At 38.6% G+C, this 19,267-nt stretch overlaps 1 protein-coding gene across 6 annotated transcripts in view; it reads left to right on the forward strand.

The window, feature by feature from the left end:
* Nucleotides 1–4,800: 4,800 nt before the first annotated feature.
* Nucleotides 4,801–19,267, forward strand: part of LOC123767987 (pyruvate kinase) — a 32,645-nt gene continuing 18,178 nt past the window's right edge. For 3 of the 6 annotated variants that reach the window (XR_011223203.1, XM_069306689.1, XM_069306690.1), the window contains exons 1-7: nt 9,393–9,548; nt 13,312–13,438; nt 14,433–14,656; nt 14,990–15,176; nt 15,924–16,133; nt 17,131–17,312; nt 17,871–18,116. Coding sequence is in view for 4 of the 6 variants with exons in the window: in XM_069306689.1 (XP_069162790.1) it covers nt 9,540–9,548; nt 13,312–13,438; nt 14,433–14,656; nt 14,990–15,176; nt 15,924–16,133; nt 17,131–17,312; nt 17,871–18,116 (1,185 nt within the window). In the remaining 2 variants the exon portion in view is untranslated. Of the gene's footprint in view, nt 5,036–9,392; nt 9,549–13,311; nt 13,439–14,432; nt 14,657–14,989; nt 15,177–15,923; nt 16,134–17,130; nt 17,313–17,870; nt 18,117–19,267 lie in introns of those variants that run through there. The other 3 variants (XM_069306692.1, XR_011223204.1, XM_069306691.1) reach the window with 3 other exon arrangements.

A 19,267-nucleotide genomic window follows, 5' to 3' on the forward strand; every position in this document is an offset into this window, starting at 1 on the left:
TAAGAAAGCAATCGTCAATTAATTCTAGAAAATCTTCTGCTTCACTATTCCCTGTTTTGTTCAACCAGTTTATTCCGCTAAAATTAAAGTCACCCATGACATAAATACTGTTAGATCTAGATGCTCTAGATATTTCATCCCATAGATGCTTTGCTTCCATTCTGTCTAAATTTGGTGGCCTATATATTACTCCTATTATAATATTATTAGCTTTTTCGTTTAATTCAATCCAAATAGTTTCTGTGTGTGGCTCTGTTTTGATTCCCTCTTTGAGACTACATTTCAAATTGTCCCTAACATATATGGCTACTCCACCTCCTCGTCTAATATATCTATCTGTGTGAAATAGTTTAAATCCATATATTTGATATTCAGCTAATAGTTCTCTATTTTCTACATTCATCCACGTTTCGGTAAGTGCAATAATATCTATTTTTTCTGTGCAGACAAGAGCATTTAATTCGTTAATTTTATTTCTTAGACTTCTACTGTTAGTGTAATATACCCTAAGTGAATTGTTATTTTGCGGACCTTCTCTTTCCCTGATCGTTTTGCCAATTCCTTTCTCCCACAAACACATACTTTTATTACCTCCTTCCTCCAAATCAATTCCCATACCTCTATCTACTAACAGTTTAAACCCAAACAAACACCTCTAACCACTTCTTCTAGCGAGTTCGCAACAGCAACAACCCCAGCTCTCGATAGATGCACCCCATCACGAGCATACATTTCATTTCTTCCATAGAAGTGTTCCCAGTTGTCTATGAAAGATATTGCATTTGATTTGCAATATCTTTCCAGCCGGCAATTGACACCAAGTGCCCTCGATATCCATTCATTTCCCACTCCCTTTCTTGGAAGAATGCCACATATGATCGGGATTCCTCCCTTGCTCCTAACTAACTCTATGGCTGTTTTATACCTCTGAATCAGTTCCTCACTCCTGACTCGACCAACATCATTTCCTCCCACGCTAATGCAAATAATGGGATTGTTCCCATTACCAGCCATAATATCATTCATGTTGTATTATAATATCACCAATGCCAGTAATATATGGCAATGCCAATGCCAATACATAATGTTGGATTTAAAGATAGAGATAGTACATACAATACCTAAAGCCACTAGTACGCATAGCGTTTCGGGCAGTAACTTTGGATTGCCTGAGGTCGATCTCGAACCCATTGATGATGTGACGACGTATATTGAATTGTAACTAGCTCATCAGAGATTGTAACTTGCTTAGCTAAATGAATTGTGGGGTTCAGTCCCTGAGTCCATTATGTGCCTCTGTAACTCTTTCCACTACCGCCCACAAGATGGGTATGGGGTGCATAATAAATGAACTAAACTAACTACGCTTTGTCCTGGGTTCGTATCCTGGCTGGGGAGGATTTACTGGGCGCAAATCCTTAACTGTAGCCTCTGTTTAACTCAACAGTAAAATGGTTGTTAAACGATTCCTCGCGGGGGCTTGTATTCCGGGGAACATAGGATTAAGGACCTGCCCGAAATGCTACGCGTACTAGTGGCTGTACAAGAATGCAACAACTCTTGTATAAAAAAAAAAATGCTTTCTGAGAACAATAAATGAATAATACCCCATGAACGTCATCAGGCAGTAACAAAAGACTCACGTAAGTAGCTTACTAGATCTTCAAGCTGTTTTTGACACAGCTAATGGGGAACTCATCCTGGAACAACTAGCTATTTTTGGAGTCAAGGGAGAATTATTGTCAAAGATTAAGGTGAAACAACTTTACTTCGCGTCACTTCTTCCAAAATTCTGTCCATATTAGCGCAGACAGTTAGCATTTTAGCCTCAGTTAACCGTCTTTACGGTCCATACATGGGCCACAGTCAAGCAAGAATTCGGTAACCTCGTACCCCACACATCCGATAAGGGCTACTCATATCCGTGCAATCTCTGGGTGGCTTAATCTTCATCAATCACTCACCACGTGCGGGCACGTACATTCTACCCTTAAGCTAGGGAATTATCCCCACCTTAAGTCGGCACACACAGCCCGCCTATTTTATATAACTGTTTTGTGTTGTAATTTTACCTATTAACTTTACACTTTTATTCCTTCACCTGGCAAATTCTTGGTCATTTCTCAGAACTGTTGTTTCCATCCTCCTAATAGAACGTCGCATTAGGACGTATATTTTACCCATGGCAAAAAATCGTCATACTAGAAAATGGAAGCGGCTCGCGAAATTTTCATACTGTTCCGTTTTCTGTTTTGGGTCCTCTGGTAGGTTCGGAGAGAGCCCTTTATTACGACAGTTTCTTGACGTTGGGGAACCTTAGACGGACGGGCTGGTTAAATCCCCTCCCCCTCCCTCCCCGGCGGAGGCCTAGCCTACCATGCTTTCTTTCCATGGGGGTGCCAGCTAGCAAAAAGGACAAATAATTAATTCAACTTTAGTATGTTATTATAAAAGTATGTTATTATACATGTAGTTTTCGGCCAACGGCCACGTTATGCTCGTGCTCTGATGCTCACTCTTACAGGTCCTCATGTGCCAGACGCATTAAGGCCAGACTTAGAGATTATATAGGGAAGGGGGGTCAGAGATGTCAAAAGGATACACTAGAATCTAAATGAGAGCAGTGTATATCTTTCTTTTCAGTCGCTTTAACCACTGTTATAATTTGGGGGGGGGGGGTCGAGGGGTAGCAATTGATCTCTTGAATTGAAGCAACGCTCGTCTTAAGAGCGTTGTACACCTTCATTATTTTTTTTAATTCCTCACATGATTTAAATGGCCTGTTCTCCATACTGTACTAACCCCCTCCTCCTTCCCCCGGCGGCCGGCCTACCTTTCTCTTCTCAAACAGCCGGTCATTTCTGCCAGCGTTCGCGGCAGAAATCCGCTCTTACAGATCCAAGATCCTCACATGCCAGAAGCCGCCGCGGTCCAGCGAGTTAGGGCTTTTGGAGATGTCAACCTGAATACTACGCCAACCGAGACTTGGATTTTGGGCCGCAGTCCGGAGGTGGGGAGGGGGTCTCTGCCTCCTCCTCCTCCCTTTTACCGTTACCACGTGTTACCCCGGAAGCCCCCACCTCACCACTGGAATGTCTGCGGCCCCAGTCGACATACTCGAGACCCACAGCCTACGCTTCCAATTACGTTCTTGGCTGCCTTGCAACCATCACGTGGAGGCTAGATGGAAGCAGTTCACTACGTGACACGCCATGTAAGATCAACCCAACTCAGCAACCTCAAAACTTGTGCCAAATCCCTGCAGTATTTTCCGTAGCAGGATTCTCAACTACGCACCCGGCCTCTGCTCGTCCGTAGTAGGTTTAGTTAGTTTAGTTCATTCCGTAGTAGGATGGCCTCCGTTCGCATCAACAACCTCGCGAGAACATCACAGGACCCTTCCTCTCCAGGAAGATGATGATAAGGGTCCGCAAAATCATTTCCTCCTCGGGCCCTGGACATCGCCTCCCGACCTCCTTCACAGCTTCTTGGGTACCTTCCGCAGCCCTACGGGAGTTATCAAGATACAAGGACGTCGAAGAGTGATGGATTTTAACACCTACTTTCGCTCAGGGAACCGCTGTACCTCTCCCAGACGTCCACGTGGGAGCCCTCTTTCATCCCTTCCTCCGGCACGTCCCTCTTTGTTTATGGGGTTTCCCCGCCAGCTCAGGGTGGAGGAGGCTCTCGTCGGATCGTACCCCCATTTTAGCCTTCTTTTTATGTCATCTGCACTTTTAACTTGCCCATCTACTTACAATTTCCCCAATCTTAACTGCTATATAGGTCCTTAACCCCTCCTCACTCTCTCACACATTATTCTCATTATATAATAGTTTACGATCACTGATCCAGTATACGTAACTTCTGGTAGCAAATAATAATAATAATAATAATAAAGATGAGCTTTCTCATGTTAGCCAATTAATCCTTAACCCACATGTCCTCGAAAGCTGTTTACATTCAAAGCAGAAACATTAAGTACTTCTCTATGATGCACACACGTGTGCAACTTGTACCATATTAAATCGTGACAAATAACTTTTGGGTCCTCTGTATTTTTTTTATAAAATATTTGCAGTCCCGTGGTGCAGTGTTAACACACTCGGCCGGTGCTGCGCGAGGGCCTTGGCCTAATTCTTTCTACGTATCCTGGCCGGGGAGGATTGACTGGGCGCCAATCCTTAACTGTAACCTTGTTCACCTTAAACGATTTGGCGGGTTGTATCCCGGGGAAAATTAGGAAGTGGCTTTACAAGAATGTAACAATTCTTGCATATATATATATATAAATAAATAAATACAAATATTACATAGTATCCAATATAACCACTGATAATCTGATGTAAAACATTGTAAGACGATTCAACTATTGGTACCTCATTATTTCTACAAATCCATATTAATATTTTAGTATCATGGCGGCAAGACGTGTTATAGAGGTGAGAGGTGTGAAATGCATCGTTGTGCGAGGTCGGTGAAGTAGGATGATGGCGCAAGTCAGGGATGGTCTCCCGTCCCATCCCATCCCTTCCTCTCCCACTCCCCCAGGGAGGGCGTCCCCGGCCCCCTGGCGGCGTCGTCCCCAACCTTTCAAGATCACCCTCTCCGATTCCATTACTCAGACTTTTTTATCTTTTAATAATATCGAATTTATTCACGCTTTCATATGACTAAATCTCTTAAATATAAATAATAATAATAATTTAAGAATTAAGTATAAAGTTTTCTCATTAGCTGATCGTATTATGTATTAAAATGCAATATTTGATGGGAATGGAAGCCAATAGTGGAGGGGTTGGGAGGCGCTGGCGAGGATTCACCGGTAGTGGGCTCCTAACGCCAAGGACACATCCAGGCTGACAGTGGTGGGTGCTTGAGCCTCCAGTTGACTCCAGTACCTTCCAGTTGTGCTTGTCACTGCTCCAACACCCGTCGTACCAGCTGCACCCACCTCTATACTCCCTGCCGAGCTGTCACTTACGGCTCTGATCACTGTCTTACGGAAGTTGAGACAGACATTATCTCACTCAAGGTTAATATAGTGATAATATTTCCCGTAGGTTTTTAACTTAGAAGTAAGTGATGTCAACGCCTGGTTAGATGTCACCAATTAGGGCAAGGAATTTGTGACTTCGATTATGTTTTCAGATTTGTGTTATTGAGCGTTTTGAGGCATATATGTGAGGCGGTTATGAGGAGGGACTCATGGCTGACCTCATGTCATCAACGGGAGGGACGGGGAAATTCCCTGAATTGATGCTGTAACTTCCGGTGATGTCGGCACGTCTTGTCGACATCCAGTTGGCCGGTGACAATGTTATAATTTTGGAGGCGGGAGTTGATGCACCCTGAACAAGACTAGGGACCAAGAGCTAGAGCTCCTCCCACACATACCAGAAATATGGTCAGGCTTCAAAGTCCCGGACCCCCCCCCCACTTTCCTGGGGGTAAACTGTATACCGTGTTAAGAATTAAAATATTTATCCAAATCGTGTAAACTTTTGACTAATTTTGTCTCTATATAGTGTACATTGAACACTCGTTGATAATTGCTTCTGGGGGTAAACTGCAATCCCTGACTTTGAGGGCCACCATCTCGAGGGGTCTTGAACAGGAAGCCGGCGGCTTGTCAAAGGGGGCCCCCATCGCCTCCCTTATTTTTCCTGGATTTATCCAGCTGGATTTTGAACTGCAGTGAAGTCTTGGCATTTATGGCTTGGGTAGGCAGGCAGGCAGTTCCGTGGGTTCACCTGAATTTACCCGAGAGCCGCTAACACACTGGTGGCCTCGACGAAGACTAGAAGCTGGTGGCTTGTCAAAAGTAACCCCCCCCTCCCCCCATTCCCCACCCCATTGTTTCTGATTTTTTAAAGCTAGAATTTAAAGTTAAATTTTTTTGGCATTTAGAGCTTTTGCAGGTAGTAGGTGATTCCAGGAGTTTATAACCCTGTGGGTGGAAAAAGCATCTCCTGTTTTCAGTTATACATTGTGGGTCGAGTTGGAAAACCGTTCTTTGTATAGGTTACATATAAGGTCCTAGGTAGGACAGAAATGGTTGGGCACATTTCTTTTCGTCTAATGCACCTGTTCACCTAGCAGTAAGTAGGTACTCTGGAGTTAGCTTGTGGGGTTACATCCTGGGTGGGGTCGGTAATTTGACCTAGGGGTCAATATATATATATATATATATATATATATATATATATATATATATATATATATATATATATATATATATATATATATATGGGTGGGGGCTCAATATAAGCCTAATATGTGAATACATACTCACTTTGTCCCCTGACACAATTATTATTTTAAAGAAGTGGTCTGGATCAATATCCTCCCAAATTGTTCAGTATTTTGTTTCAGTGAGATCAACCTCCATCATGTCTGGTTTGCAGTGATGGTCCTGTGACCCTCAACCATTCATAGTTTGAGACTCAAATTGGTTCTTGGATGAATTTTATTGCTCTGCATTGTACTTTCTCCAAAGCAAGTGCATGTATGTCTTTCTGAGGTTAAGGGGTCTGCTTGGATTCAGTAGTTTAAATGGGGGTACACCAGAGATTTGTGCACTCGACTACTAGCACAGATTTAAATAATTTACTTCAGAACTCAATGTTGCTAGTATAATCTTGCTAAAGGCAATAAAAAAAATGAAATGCTGTACCAGAACAGTTCTCGTGAATGAACTGAGGCGAGGCAGATTTGTTCCATAAAAGATATTGTTTGATCCATCAGTCCCCAGGCAACCTCCCCCAAGGAAAACAAATATAATGGGCAATCATTGCCGACCAATTCCATATGTTGTAACTATAATTATAGATGGGTGCGAATGTTACATTTAAACTCTGGGTCTTGTATAAATATTCACACTTGATTTATTAATTTTAACAGGCCTATGATGATTATTTGTAAACAATTTGATATAAAAATGATTGAGCATTATTGAAACGAAAGAAGCAGTAAGATGGACATATTTCAAACTGGGGAGGGAGGGAGGGAGGCATCCTCAGCTTCTCCCCTCCCTCCCTCCCAACAGTCTTGGTTTGCCATGTGATGCCAATCAGCTGGTAGCTGCTTCATTGTGCTGGGAGGCAGGGACAGCACATCTTCAAATTTCACTTGAATGGAAGTGTAATACAACTATTGAATACAATCTTCAACATTATGATTGCTCCAGTAAGACATCTTGCTTAAAAAAAAAGGGGGGGGGGGTTAATTGCAGCATAGACAATGTGATAATAGATGGCAACATCTGATCAAGAGAACCAAACAGCAGTGGTGTTTTGAACAGGTGGGGAAAAAATAAAAAAATTCTTAGAATGTGTATGCAAAAAAGTATGGAAATGCAACAAAATTTTTTTCTTCTAAAAGATGCCTTGTGCAGAATTGGAAGGGTAGGCTATGGGTTGAGGTAGGTGGACTAGTCTACACACTTTCTGATATTTATTTTTCTATGTTTCACTTCAGTTTACAGTGTGGAATAAGTCATTGCACACATTGAGTAATTGAAAATTGTGTACAGCTCTATGCACACCAGTATTGCATGCAAGTCTGTTCCAGGCACAGTTAATGTCTTGCAACCCAATCTGCTATTTTGTCTGGTAAAGTTATCCAGGAATATTCAAAATGCCAGCGGGAAGTTCTATATTGTGACTTGTCCCCATGCTGGTGGAAAAAAAAAAAGAGCCTCCTATAGCAAGTCATGAAAGACAATAGCAGAATTTTGAGTATCTTAACTCTTACATCCATATAGATATGGTAGAGGTACTAGTATAGCCATGTTTGAATTTGTATACAAATTGGGTTATAAATAAATCCTAACTGCACTACCCAGGAGATCGACACGACTGTACTCTTAACGATTAAGGACAGAACATTTGGCCAAAATTGATAGTGAATAAATTTTTACCTTAAATTTGCCTAGATTATTATTTTGGTTAAACATGCACAAGAAAGGAAAGTTTCTAATTTTTGTTTAACATTAGCTTAATACTTAACTTTTCATTAGCGTACAGTGCATTAAAGGTTGATGGTATTTTTGTGGTATAGTTCTATTTAAAGGTGCAGATGCATTAGGTTATCTTCAAAGTGCCAAAACCTGGATTCAGGCAGTTGGCTGTATTTAGAAGATTGCCTGTTAAATTGTTTGTAATTGTCTGAGCTATTTTGTATCCATGACCAATTAACAGGCTCTGCAGATACTTTTTTTTTTTTTTAGATATATACAAAAGTTGTTACATTCTTGTACAGCCACTAGTACAAGAGATACTATGTACAGATACATTGATACCTCCCCAATGCTGAAAGTTCTGAAATTGGAATATGCCATATAGTACTGTATTGTTAAATAACAAAAAAATAAAATTATAACTATATGGGCAAAATTGGACACCTGCACGTATGAAACTTCACGGTCTGGTTGTAGTAGTGTTGCCAGGAGGAAGTGTTGGGCTATAACAAGCCTTACACACATTGGTTATGTGGATAGTTGCCAAGTCTGATAGTTTAGATCATTCAGTAAGGTAATTCATTCTAGATGGCACTTATTGGGAACTTTACTGGAAAGGAAACAATTTTATTGTTGTAGACAATTTCTGTTTAGATAATTTTCTTTGTTGCAAATAATGCTCATTGGGGTGTTGAATGATGGTACAAAGCAAAAAGTTTAGTCGTTATTATTGTTAATCATAGTCTGCACATATGTTACCTGCTTGGTACCTGCTGGATGGGGTTCTAGTTGTTCTCCCCAAGCCTGGCCTGAGGCCAGGCTTGACTTGAGAGCTTGGTCCAACAGGCTGTTGCTTGGAGCGGCCCACAGACCCACACATCCACCATATCCCGGTTGGTCTGGCACTCCTTGAAGAAAACTCTTGATGTCCCTGGTTACAGTTGGTCTTGATGCCAAAAGTGTTGCCAAGATGTTTATAGTGTTTTTCTATTCAGCTTGGCGAGGAACCTAATTTTAAAATGGTTCTAATTCTGTAAAGAAATTATGGGCAGAAAGTATTAAGCCTGTATAACTCTTTAGCCCTCTCCTAGTTCTGTAGGGATTTGGCAACATAACATTAGGGTGCATAGTAGGGTGTGGGAGCAACCTACTTGTGGCATGTTGCCATGAGGGAAGACCTACATGTTCTATAGCCTGACGTAACAAAGCTGCTGTTGCTGCTGCTGAAAATAGTTTCTGCTCGAGGTGGGCAAAACGTTCGTTTTCCCTAGGAATAAATGTGTATTGCCAGGTGATGAATTGCTTGATATACAAAGCTTTGAAAGAATTCTACAGTAATTTAAGGCATTTGGAGCTATCCATTCCACATAATGTCTTTGGTGTATGTTGGCAAGACTGTAAGGCTGACATTCACAAGGTCACTTGGTGCCCTCTGCTGCATCTGGGTGATATTACTGTCTTCAGTAGAGGGCAGTACAGGTGGTGTGAGGGTTGTGTGTCGAGTGGTCTCTGCTCGGTGGGTACTTGTACCAAGACTCCCTCATTTCTTGAAATAGAAACTGGCCATTCTTCATACAAAATGGATGAGGTTAGTTGTTAATACTGTACATGTTTTGTGTTAGTGACTCTTCTCCTGCTTAAAAGTTTTAATCCCAAAAGTTAAATTTGTGAAATTTTTAAAAACATCTTTGCTATTCATTCTGCAATGCATGATTGTTTTTGTTTTACCCCTTAGCAATTCAAGGTTAGAGATGTGGTGCTTTTGTGATGCTGAAGAATTCATGGGTTGTTAGTTCCACAGAGGAACATAGAGGTTCAAGGGATAAATTTAAATTGATTCTATAATTGGATGGCAGTCAACTTGGCAGGGGCTTGATAGGTACCCAACAAAATGCCAGTCTTGTGACCCCCTACAGTAATTGAAGAGAGAAATGTGGAATCCTGAAGATGTCCATTGATCCTGGAATAAATGTATGTTCACAGTGTATGTTGTGGTTCAGCCTCTCGTACTAAATCATAGTGACACAGTATCTGCTAACATAGGTAGCAAGATTTGACTTCTGGAGATGTTGTGTAATCAACTCTTAATGCCACCACTCTTTGGAAGGTTGACTTGTTTCTAGCCTAAGGAGCGTGGCTTGCAGCTCTCTTAATAGGTGTTAATTATATAGTGAATTGCTGGTGGAGAATTGAATTGCTGGTAGTTTTGCCCATGCTAAAATTAGTAGGTCTTAGTTTAAAACCAGCTCTCCTAAATTTCTGAAATTGCTGAACATATTAGTGTTTAAATTATTAGTGGATTGACCAAATGTTGGATTTTGAAGATTGGGGAAGAGATTCAACCTTCTTATGTTGGCAGACCTCTTCAAAATATTTTGAACAAGCCTCACCCTATAATGAATTTAAGATTACAAATTCCTGTGTATTTTCTTCTTGCTTTTGGAACCCAGGTTGAAAGACGAACCTAAGCAGTTACCAAGAGCCCATCCAAATGCAGTCATGTTAATGTACAACCCAATCTAAATATAATTTACAGTGCATTATAGTGTACAGTGTATAAAGTATTTAATTGCCATATGACTTTTTATAATGCCAATAATATCAAATACTCAATGTAAGTACATAATTATCAAAATGTATGTGGAAGTGTCAAAGCCACAAATTCTATGCCTTTTGAACAAAAACAATTACCTATCGAAGGGACCTAATGAATTGAACAAAATTGACAGGCATTGAATTGGCTATTCCTCCTAAAGTTTCTTAAATTGAGGTCACACTACTTGAAGTACCACGGCTCAATTTGGTACCTGTACAGGTACTTGATTCAGATGGTCACACCATCTAGTGAAGGTCACTCGTGCACCCGCAACACAAATGAAGTGGCTATATTGTATTCTTCAAATGTGCTGTATTTTATATTCTTGTTGTGGTATTATAGGAGAATGCAAGCAGGAGATTCTATTGTAAACTAATTGCTATATGGTAATTTAACATTCAATGTGCAAAATGGCTGATAATACTTTGCCTTCCAAACACCTTTTAAATGAGGTGTTTGGAAACTGTTTAAATAATACCCAATGGGATCTGATTTAAACCTTAATGCCCTTAGTGTGCTACTGTTTGCTGGATAATTACAGAATGTGGTGCATAATAAAAACTTGTCGAGGAATCTTGAGTTAATAACTTTAGCAGATTATCATAGTACTATACAGTATACTCGTATGCTATACTGTATATCTTTGGCCAGGTTTCAGGAAATGTTTTTGGTTTCACTGCTGCAAGCATTAATATTGTAATGGAATAAATTTTGTAACGGGTTTAAATATTAGATTTGATGAAAAGCAAAAATATGCAATTGTCTGAACTCTCAGTAAAGTTGATTATATATATGGGCAGGAATAATGGTGTGTGTCAAGTAGAAAGTTATCTTTTCTACAGAGAAATGTTAGTTTTCTTTGTTAAAAATGCTATGGCAGATTTTTGTAGCAAAAGAAACTTGCTATGGGATAAAGAAGTCTAATGCACGCATGTGCAAAATGGCTATCCATCTTCGGACAAATCTGTTTTAGTAACCAAACGTTGATGGAAATGACCAATGGTTTTTGGTATCAGTAGTGTAAATTCCCTCTGTGGTAGGGAGAGTGCAGTATTGATTTTGTAGTGGGATGTGGGCGTATACAGCTTTGAAATGTTGTTAGGATTTGCTTTTACAGTATTTATTTATTTAGCTATATTTAGTAACTTGTTAAAATTTTCAACTGTACTCTATTGAATCTTGCTTATGAATTGTGTAAGGTTTGATTGAATTGTGTAACCACAATGAATGTGAAGGGTTTCCTGGCTGCCCTTTATAAAAAGAAAAAAAAATGTATGTATATATCCATAACTATATTATAATAATTATATAATTTATATCTAGCACCTAGCACTCTTAAACTCTATTGTTGGTAGATAGTAAAGGAATTGGCCTTGAAGGTCTTGAGAAATGTGATATTGATCCTTGCCTCAGCGACCATAACAAAACACAACTTGGTGAAAGTGACATCTGTGGAAGCAATGGTTTTGTGTTTTTGATAAACTTGTGACTTGGAATCTAGTGGAATGTTACATTTTGTAACCTAAACGTTCATAAAGTCATTTAAAAGAAAAGCTGGCCAGAGCATACTGTTTTGCCTGGATAGTTGTGGATACGTGGCATTCAGATACATGTTATGGGTTAAAATGTAATGGTGGATTAATAGCTCAAAACCTATCTCTGTACTTGGTGCCCTTAAAACCCCCAGTAGATGAAACATTTGTAATGGGAGGGGTTTGTTCCTGGAAGCCTAAAAATCCTCGGGCTGTAAGAAGTGTAGTGCGGTCACGACGAAATGAATCTTTGTCCAGCAAACGGGGCAACTCGGGACAATCACAACAAGAACAATTCGCCTCAAGTTCTGCCATGGCTGGTGGTAGTATAGGATTGTTAGAGACCGAGCTCTCGCGTTGTTGCCAGGTGAGCTATGAAATTGGCAATAGGTAAGCAGGAAATCTTCTAAGTGTCCAGCATCACCTATTCACCAGTGCAAAATTTCTTGATGCTCTGGTAGAAGATCTTGATGAATTATAACAATTCCCACAGTGTAATCTTTTCAATTTGCATTGGCAAATTTTGTGGACATGTGAACAAACTGGTTTACTATACAAAAAGTGCAGTTTGGCATTCCTAGGTTCTCGAGAGCATTGTTTTTCCTCTTGACCTTTTACTGTGATAAGTGAGGATGGCCACTTTACGAAGGTCGTACATTACAAGTGTTGCCTGATGCATAAAAATGTTTAAACCTGACAAGGGTAGGAATTTTTCTAACTTGGTATAATGTTTTTATGCAGTATATTTACATGAACTCCAAATATTAAAAAGATTTTTTATAAAATTTGTAAGTACTGTACTATTCAATTAAAAGGTTGGTAGTGACTATGTTGAAGTTTCCAAAAGTTCTTTCACCATCGTAACGTTCAGGCATGTCCTGGCATTCTCCAGAATCTTGGGCTTTACTGTCAAAATTAGCAATGGTAATTGTTGCAAATTGTTATAAGAAACCTAAATTTTAAATCTGAGATCGGTATTGTACCTGGTTTTTTAAAATTGGGTTTTCTTTTTTCCTGAACCAACTAATCCTTTTTTTTTTTTTTATTGAGCAGTGTTTTTGAAAATGCTGTATAATATATCGGTTGTTGTATAGTGTTTCTGCTGCAGTATTTCCTTTGTTCCTGATTTATTACTTCCCATAAAGATAACCTAGCTATGTATTACATAAATGTAATTTTTAGATGTACAGGGGATTAACTCGACACTTTCTTATATTTTCCAGATGAGTAAGGTACGACCAATGCAGCTTGAAGCTGCCAATGCCTACTCCCAGGTAGACCATATGTGTGCCCTGGACATAGACTCCCGCCCCTTCTCACAGCGGTTGTCTGGAATTATTTGCACCATTGGTAAATATTATATTGATTGCTTATTTCTCGTTATATAACGTGTGGTATTCTCTTCATTCAAATACTAAAAAATAATTTTTTTGTATTAAATTTTGGGTATGTACCTTGTCTAGTTGTACTCCTGGAGGATGAGCTAAGGCTTCTTGTCCCTGCACACCTCTGTAATCTGTCGGGCCTGTATTTGTACATGCTGGATGCTGTGTACATAATGAGTTAGTGAAGTAAAGGTGAATTTCTGAAGTGAAATTGGAATGTGATGGATGACATTGTTATACTTGTGTGCAGTTCCTGATCAAGAACAGCAGCAAAATGATGTGAAAAGGATTGATAACTGTGAAAGAAAAGTTTGGTTAATGTAGAAAAAATGAGACTTGAAAAGAATATAGATTTCTGTAGATCCTTGGTGAGAAGACTAAATGTTAACTGCAATAAACCCGGGGGAAAGTTAGGGGAAGAGGTAATAAATTTTAAATAATTGCCCAGTTTTTTATAAATAAGAATAGGGAAGATGAAAGAGTACCGAGTGGGAGGATGAAAGAGTACAGAGTGGGAGAAGTTTTTTTGAAAGGTGTGAATAGTATAATAAAAGGAAGGAATGTATTTGTATGAAAAATTAATGACACGAGTTGTTACTATTCCCAGACTGGAAAGGGGAACATGTATGGAGAGGGACAGTGTGTTTTAAGAGTTAAAGCAGTAGATTTTTGTTTTAAGTAGTCGTGGAATGGGTATATGGATGAGACAGTAGGTGTGGTATTAATGAAAGAGGTAAGAGAAAGATTGTGTAAAATGACCAGGTGCAGTATGCTTCCAGGTACAGTATGTCTAAAACTTATAAAATCCTTAATAAAAGATTCTACATTCAGTATTTGTACCTTGGCACTTTTTCTGCACTAGAGTAAAATATCTAATCATGCTAATTAGTGAGCAACATGGAAATGTAGACCTTGATTTACCCTATATCAAAGAGACTCAAAACGTGTTCAAATTTCAGGCCCTGTATCCCGGTCAGTGGAAATGCTGGAACAGATGATGGAAGCCGGCATGAACATTGCACGCATGAACTTTTCACATGGCACTCACGAGTACCACTCGGAGACCATGAATAATGTCCGCACAGCTGCCGAGAATTATTCAAAGAAGATCGGCCATTCCTATCCAGTTGCTATTGCTCTTGACACGAAGGGACCAGAAATCCGCACTGGTCTGTTGGAAGGAGTAAGTAGCCATTTCAAAATTTTTAATATGCACTTGGGTGGTAAATTTATTGCTAAATGGTTTTGGTGCAGTAATTGGTGATGTGTAATACAAGCTGCTTTGATTTTTCCATCTAAATTAAGTTTCTTTAAAGCTGCTTCTGTTTCAGATTTAAAACTTTTAAACTCTTAGCACTGAACAAGGCTTTAACCCTTAAGCTGCTAAGAGGTCCCGAGGAGATTTACACCCCTGTGCGCAAGAAGAAAAAAATTCTAAAATTTTGTTTAGTCTTCTAAAAATGTTAATTTCCTATCACCTTTGTTGCATTTAATAAAATCTATTGTTTATTTACAGGGAGCTAGTGCTGAAATAGAGCTGAAAACTGGTGGTGAAGTGAAGCTGACAACAGACAAGGAATGGTACGAGAAGTGTTCGGTTGATGTCGTCTACCTTGACTACGTTAACATCACCAAAGTTGTCAAGCCAAAGAACCGCATCTTTGTTGACGATGGTCTCATTTCTCTCGTTGCTAAAGAAATAGGTTTGTAGTGAATATCTTTCCTGTAGTTAAATGGTTGAAGATATTGTAGTGTGGGAAGTTAATTTTTTGTATAGTCTTTAACCCTTGAACTTCACCACTGTTTATATGAAACGCATCCTTGATTGGCAAGAAAAAATTCCTCCAATTTTGCTTCTTCAAATACATTGTTAAAATTGGGTTCCTGATCACGGAAAAAATATATTTTGTTAATTTGGCCATGGAGGAGTGAGGGGAGTCTTGTGATGTCACCATTCAGGGAAAAACAAATGAACACTCGAGACAAAATTTTTTATTTTTACTTGCACCTGGCGGTGTTCAGCCAGGTGCTTGCCTAAAAAGGTGCTTGCCTATTAAGGCAAGCACATTTTAAGGGTTAAATCTTGCATGGTACTCTTAAAACTTCTCCCACACTGTTGCAGTGTGATCATAACTGGCAGGACCATTATTAATTTTCATTTGAATTTGAAGGGTTAATGCATTTCTCAATCTAGTCTCCATTCTTTTTCCCAATTTAAATTTTACAAGATAACATGAGACATTCCTATAGGCTGTACTATACAGAAAATTCAAAGTGGCATTCCTCATTTTGAGCCTTCTTGCAACTCTTATCTCATTAATTTCTTATCTGATTAATATAATTTTGGAAGATTGAGGACAGTATACCTGAAATGGCCTTCATTGTCAATAACTATTTTTTTATGCATTTAACAGGTGACACGTATTAAATTGACCTCCTTATATTAATAGGAAGTGACTACATAGTGTGTGAAATTGAAAATGGCGGTATGCTTGGGAGCAAGAAGGGTGTGAACTTGCCAGGCGTTCCAGTCGATCTTCCTGCCGTGTCGGAAAAAGACCGCGGTGACCTGTTACTTGGTGTCAAGATGGGTGTCGACATGGTCTTTGCTTCCTTCATCCGTGATGCTGCTGGCGTGCGGGAGATAAGGAATGTCCTGGGTATGTTGCATCTCAACACAATTTTTAGTTTAAATATTTAGGAGAGGCTAAAACCTTCCTTAGTGTACTGTATTAGTAGTAGGCATCCATCAGTCTCAGGAGACTATGGAGTTGCTCGCTGGTTGTCTGTCTGGAGTGGCCTCACCAGGGCGCAAACTGTTCTACTCTGCACTGCTAAAATCAGACGTAAATTTGTCATGGGATTTTAGACAGCAGAGCAGAGTAGAAGAGTTTGGTAGAACCCTAATTAGTTTAGGTCATTAATCGTCTTTAAAAATGAATGAATGTTGTAATGTATCTGCCAATAATGTCATTAAATAGTACCTCTATTACTGTCCCACCCCCTTAAAAGTAATTTAAAATAAAGTTGACAAGAGTTTACATACTTTATGCATAATTTAATTTAATTTGGTATTCTCTCATAATTATACATTTTGGCTCTACATTTCTAAACCGAAAATATAAATTAAACTTGTCTGACAATGAAACTTCTTTATTAACCCTGCAATTGATACTGTAGCTGCCAGCTATAGGTGCAATTGTTTAAATTTAGTTCTTATTTAAAAAGCTTAAAATATGGGAAATGTAGGAAAATTTATTTTCATGAATATTTACAAAATTTCATAGTTTTGTAAAACCTGATGTTTGGAAACAAATGTCCCTACTAAAATAGGGGATGTCTCTTAAGAAGATATTTTGCAAACAGATATACGCAATTTGCCCGAAACGCTGCGCGTACTAGTGGCTTTACAAGATTATTATGTATACTCAATCCCAATGTACCTTCTTGTATGTATGTATATATATAAATAAATAAATAAATAAATAAATAAATTAGGTTACAATCTTGATATGTTCTCCAAAATTCTTAATGGCTTTTACTAAGGTCACAGATGCCATTTACGTTTTGTACATTTACTTTATCAGTAAAAAAAAATGTAATGGTCTTTGCACTTTTGTCATTGAGGTTGACTAATAAGCTGCTTCTTGGTTTCAGGAGACGAAGGAAAGAATATAAAGATTATTAGCAAGATTGAGAATCACCAAGGTTGCAAGAACATTGATTCCATTATCGAAGAAGGTGATGGCATCATGATTGCCCGTGGTGACTTGGGTATTGAAATTCCTGCCGAGAAGGTTTTCATTGCACAAAAGCAAATGCTTGCAAAGTGTAACAAGGTAAGAATATATTCCTATTAGGGATATTTTATCTTGTATTTTTCAGTAATGTTCATATCTGGAGAATACCTGTGTACTAGCTTTAAGTATATAGACTTTCTGTATAGTGGTGCAAGGAAGGTTTAATTATAAAGCCATGTAACCCTCTGTTTCTTGTTAGACTGTAAATAAACTGTACAAGACATCTGTAGAATAGACTGAAGCCAAATAATGTTAAAGAATGGTTCTACTGCAATTAGTAATGACTATATACAGCTGTACTTCAGGAATACATGAAACTTAAAAGGTCGTCTAGCCTTGTGATGAAAATAACGTCAATAGAAATGTATATGTGTATGAGCTTAACTGAAAAGATCTTGAGCCACTCAATTATGCCATTGTGCATTCTAGAGATAACCAAGAAGAGAATTAAAACCGAGACCTGGGAAAGGACACTAGCACGATCCCAAATTAAGATGGGTAAAAAATATAGGTGTTTAGTTAACCTGATTCAAGGCAAGATTGATATTTGGGTAATATTTTCAATGTGAATTTTGACAATTTTGTTTGTTTTTCTAGGTTGGGAAGCCAGTGATTTGTGCCACTCAGATGCTGGAGTCCATGGTAAAGAAGCCAAGACCAACCCGTGCTGAAGTATCTGATGTAGGTAATGCCATCATGGATGGAGCGGACTGTGTCATGTTGTCAGGAGAGACCGCCAAGGGAGACTACCCACTGGTGTGCGTGCGAACAATGGCTAATATTGCAAGAGAAGCCGAGGCTGCTTTGTGGCATAAGCAACTCTTCATTGAACTCTCACAACAGGTAGAGAACATGTTTGTATACAAAATTAGGTATACTTCAAATCTTCAACATTCTTCTATTGTTGCAGCATATAATCACAAGCAAACTTTACCAGGACATTCACGGGAAAACATTTGGGAAATCCGTGTAGCTGCCTTGTACTGCTTCCTTATAGTTGCCATATATTGAGCCTTGGTTTCTTATTTTACATTATTTCATACTCTTAATCCAGGGTTGTTAAAAATGTTTTATTTAAAACCCTACCTGCCCAGGTTTCATGTAAAGAACTGAGTAAAACTCGGATTATTAACGTCTCTTTAATTTTTATGTATTACTGAATATATTTTTATTTATTTTTACATAATTCGGTGTTTTATAAAATAACGTGTACTGTACTACACAATGAGGGACTGCAGTATAGTATACTTGTTTTCAAGTACTGGTACAGTAAGCTGTAAATTTAATGCATTACAGTATGGTTATCTTGTATAATTTATTACACTGTAACAATGGTACAAATTCTTAGTTTTTTACCAAACCAGTACATTAGATATAAATAGAAATAAGCATGTTGGCCAATAGTAAAGTGCATTTTTTTTTTTTTAACATGTCTAGGTTTATAAATATAAATTTTTAAAATTCAATTTGTTTTTAATATATATTTAATACTAAAATAAAAACCTGTACTGGGTGGGTAAATGGGTAGCTACCGATGCCAATCCTGTCATAACTTAAATATAACCAAATAATTTCCCAAATGTTAAATCTTAATTTACTGACATTGTACCCTTACCATGACATGCATTTCCTATTCCACTATCTGATCCATGCAAGCTCTAAAATTTAGAAATCTAAAATGTAAATGACCAAAAATCTGGTATTTGCTGTTTGGTACCTTTTCAATCACTTCTGCCAACGATTAGACTCCTGAACTCCGTAGAATAATGCCTCGATAATTTTGATTCGCAAGTTTACCCCTTTCACATAAAGGTAAAATTGCAGTCTGGCACAGTATCACTTTCCTATGATTTTTGGCCAATTTTTCACAAATTACATTCTGTATTTTAGAAAGTACATTCTGAAAGTCTGCAGCTTTCCTGTATTTTAAACTTGTGCATTGATGTGATTCTCTTCCATGGAAATATATTTTTGCATTCTATCGTGTATTTTTT

Source organism: Procambarus clarkii, chromosome 58 (genome assembly GCF_040958095.1).
Source record: "Procambarus clarkii isolate CNS0578487 chromosome 58, FALCON_Pclarkii_2.0, whole genome shotgun sequence".
Lineage (NCBI taxonomy): Eukaryota > Metazoa > Arthropoda > Malacostraca > Decapoda > Cambaridae > Procambarus > Procambarus clarkii.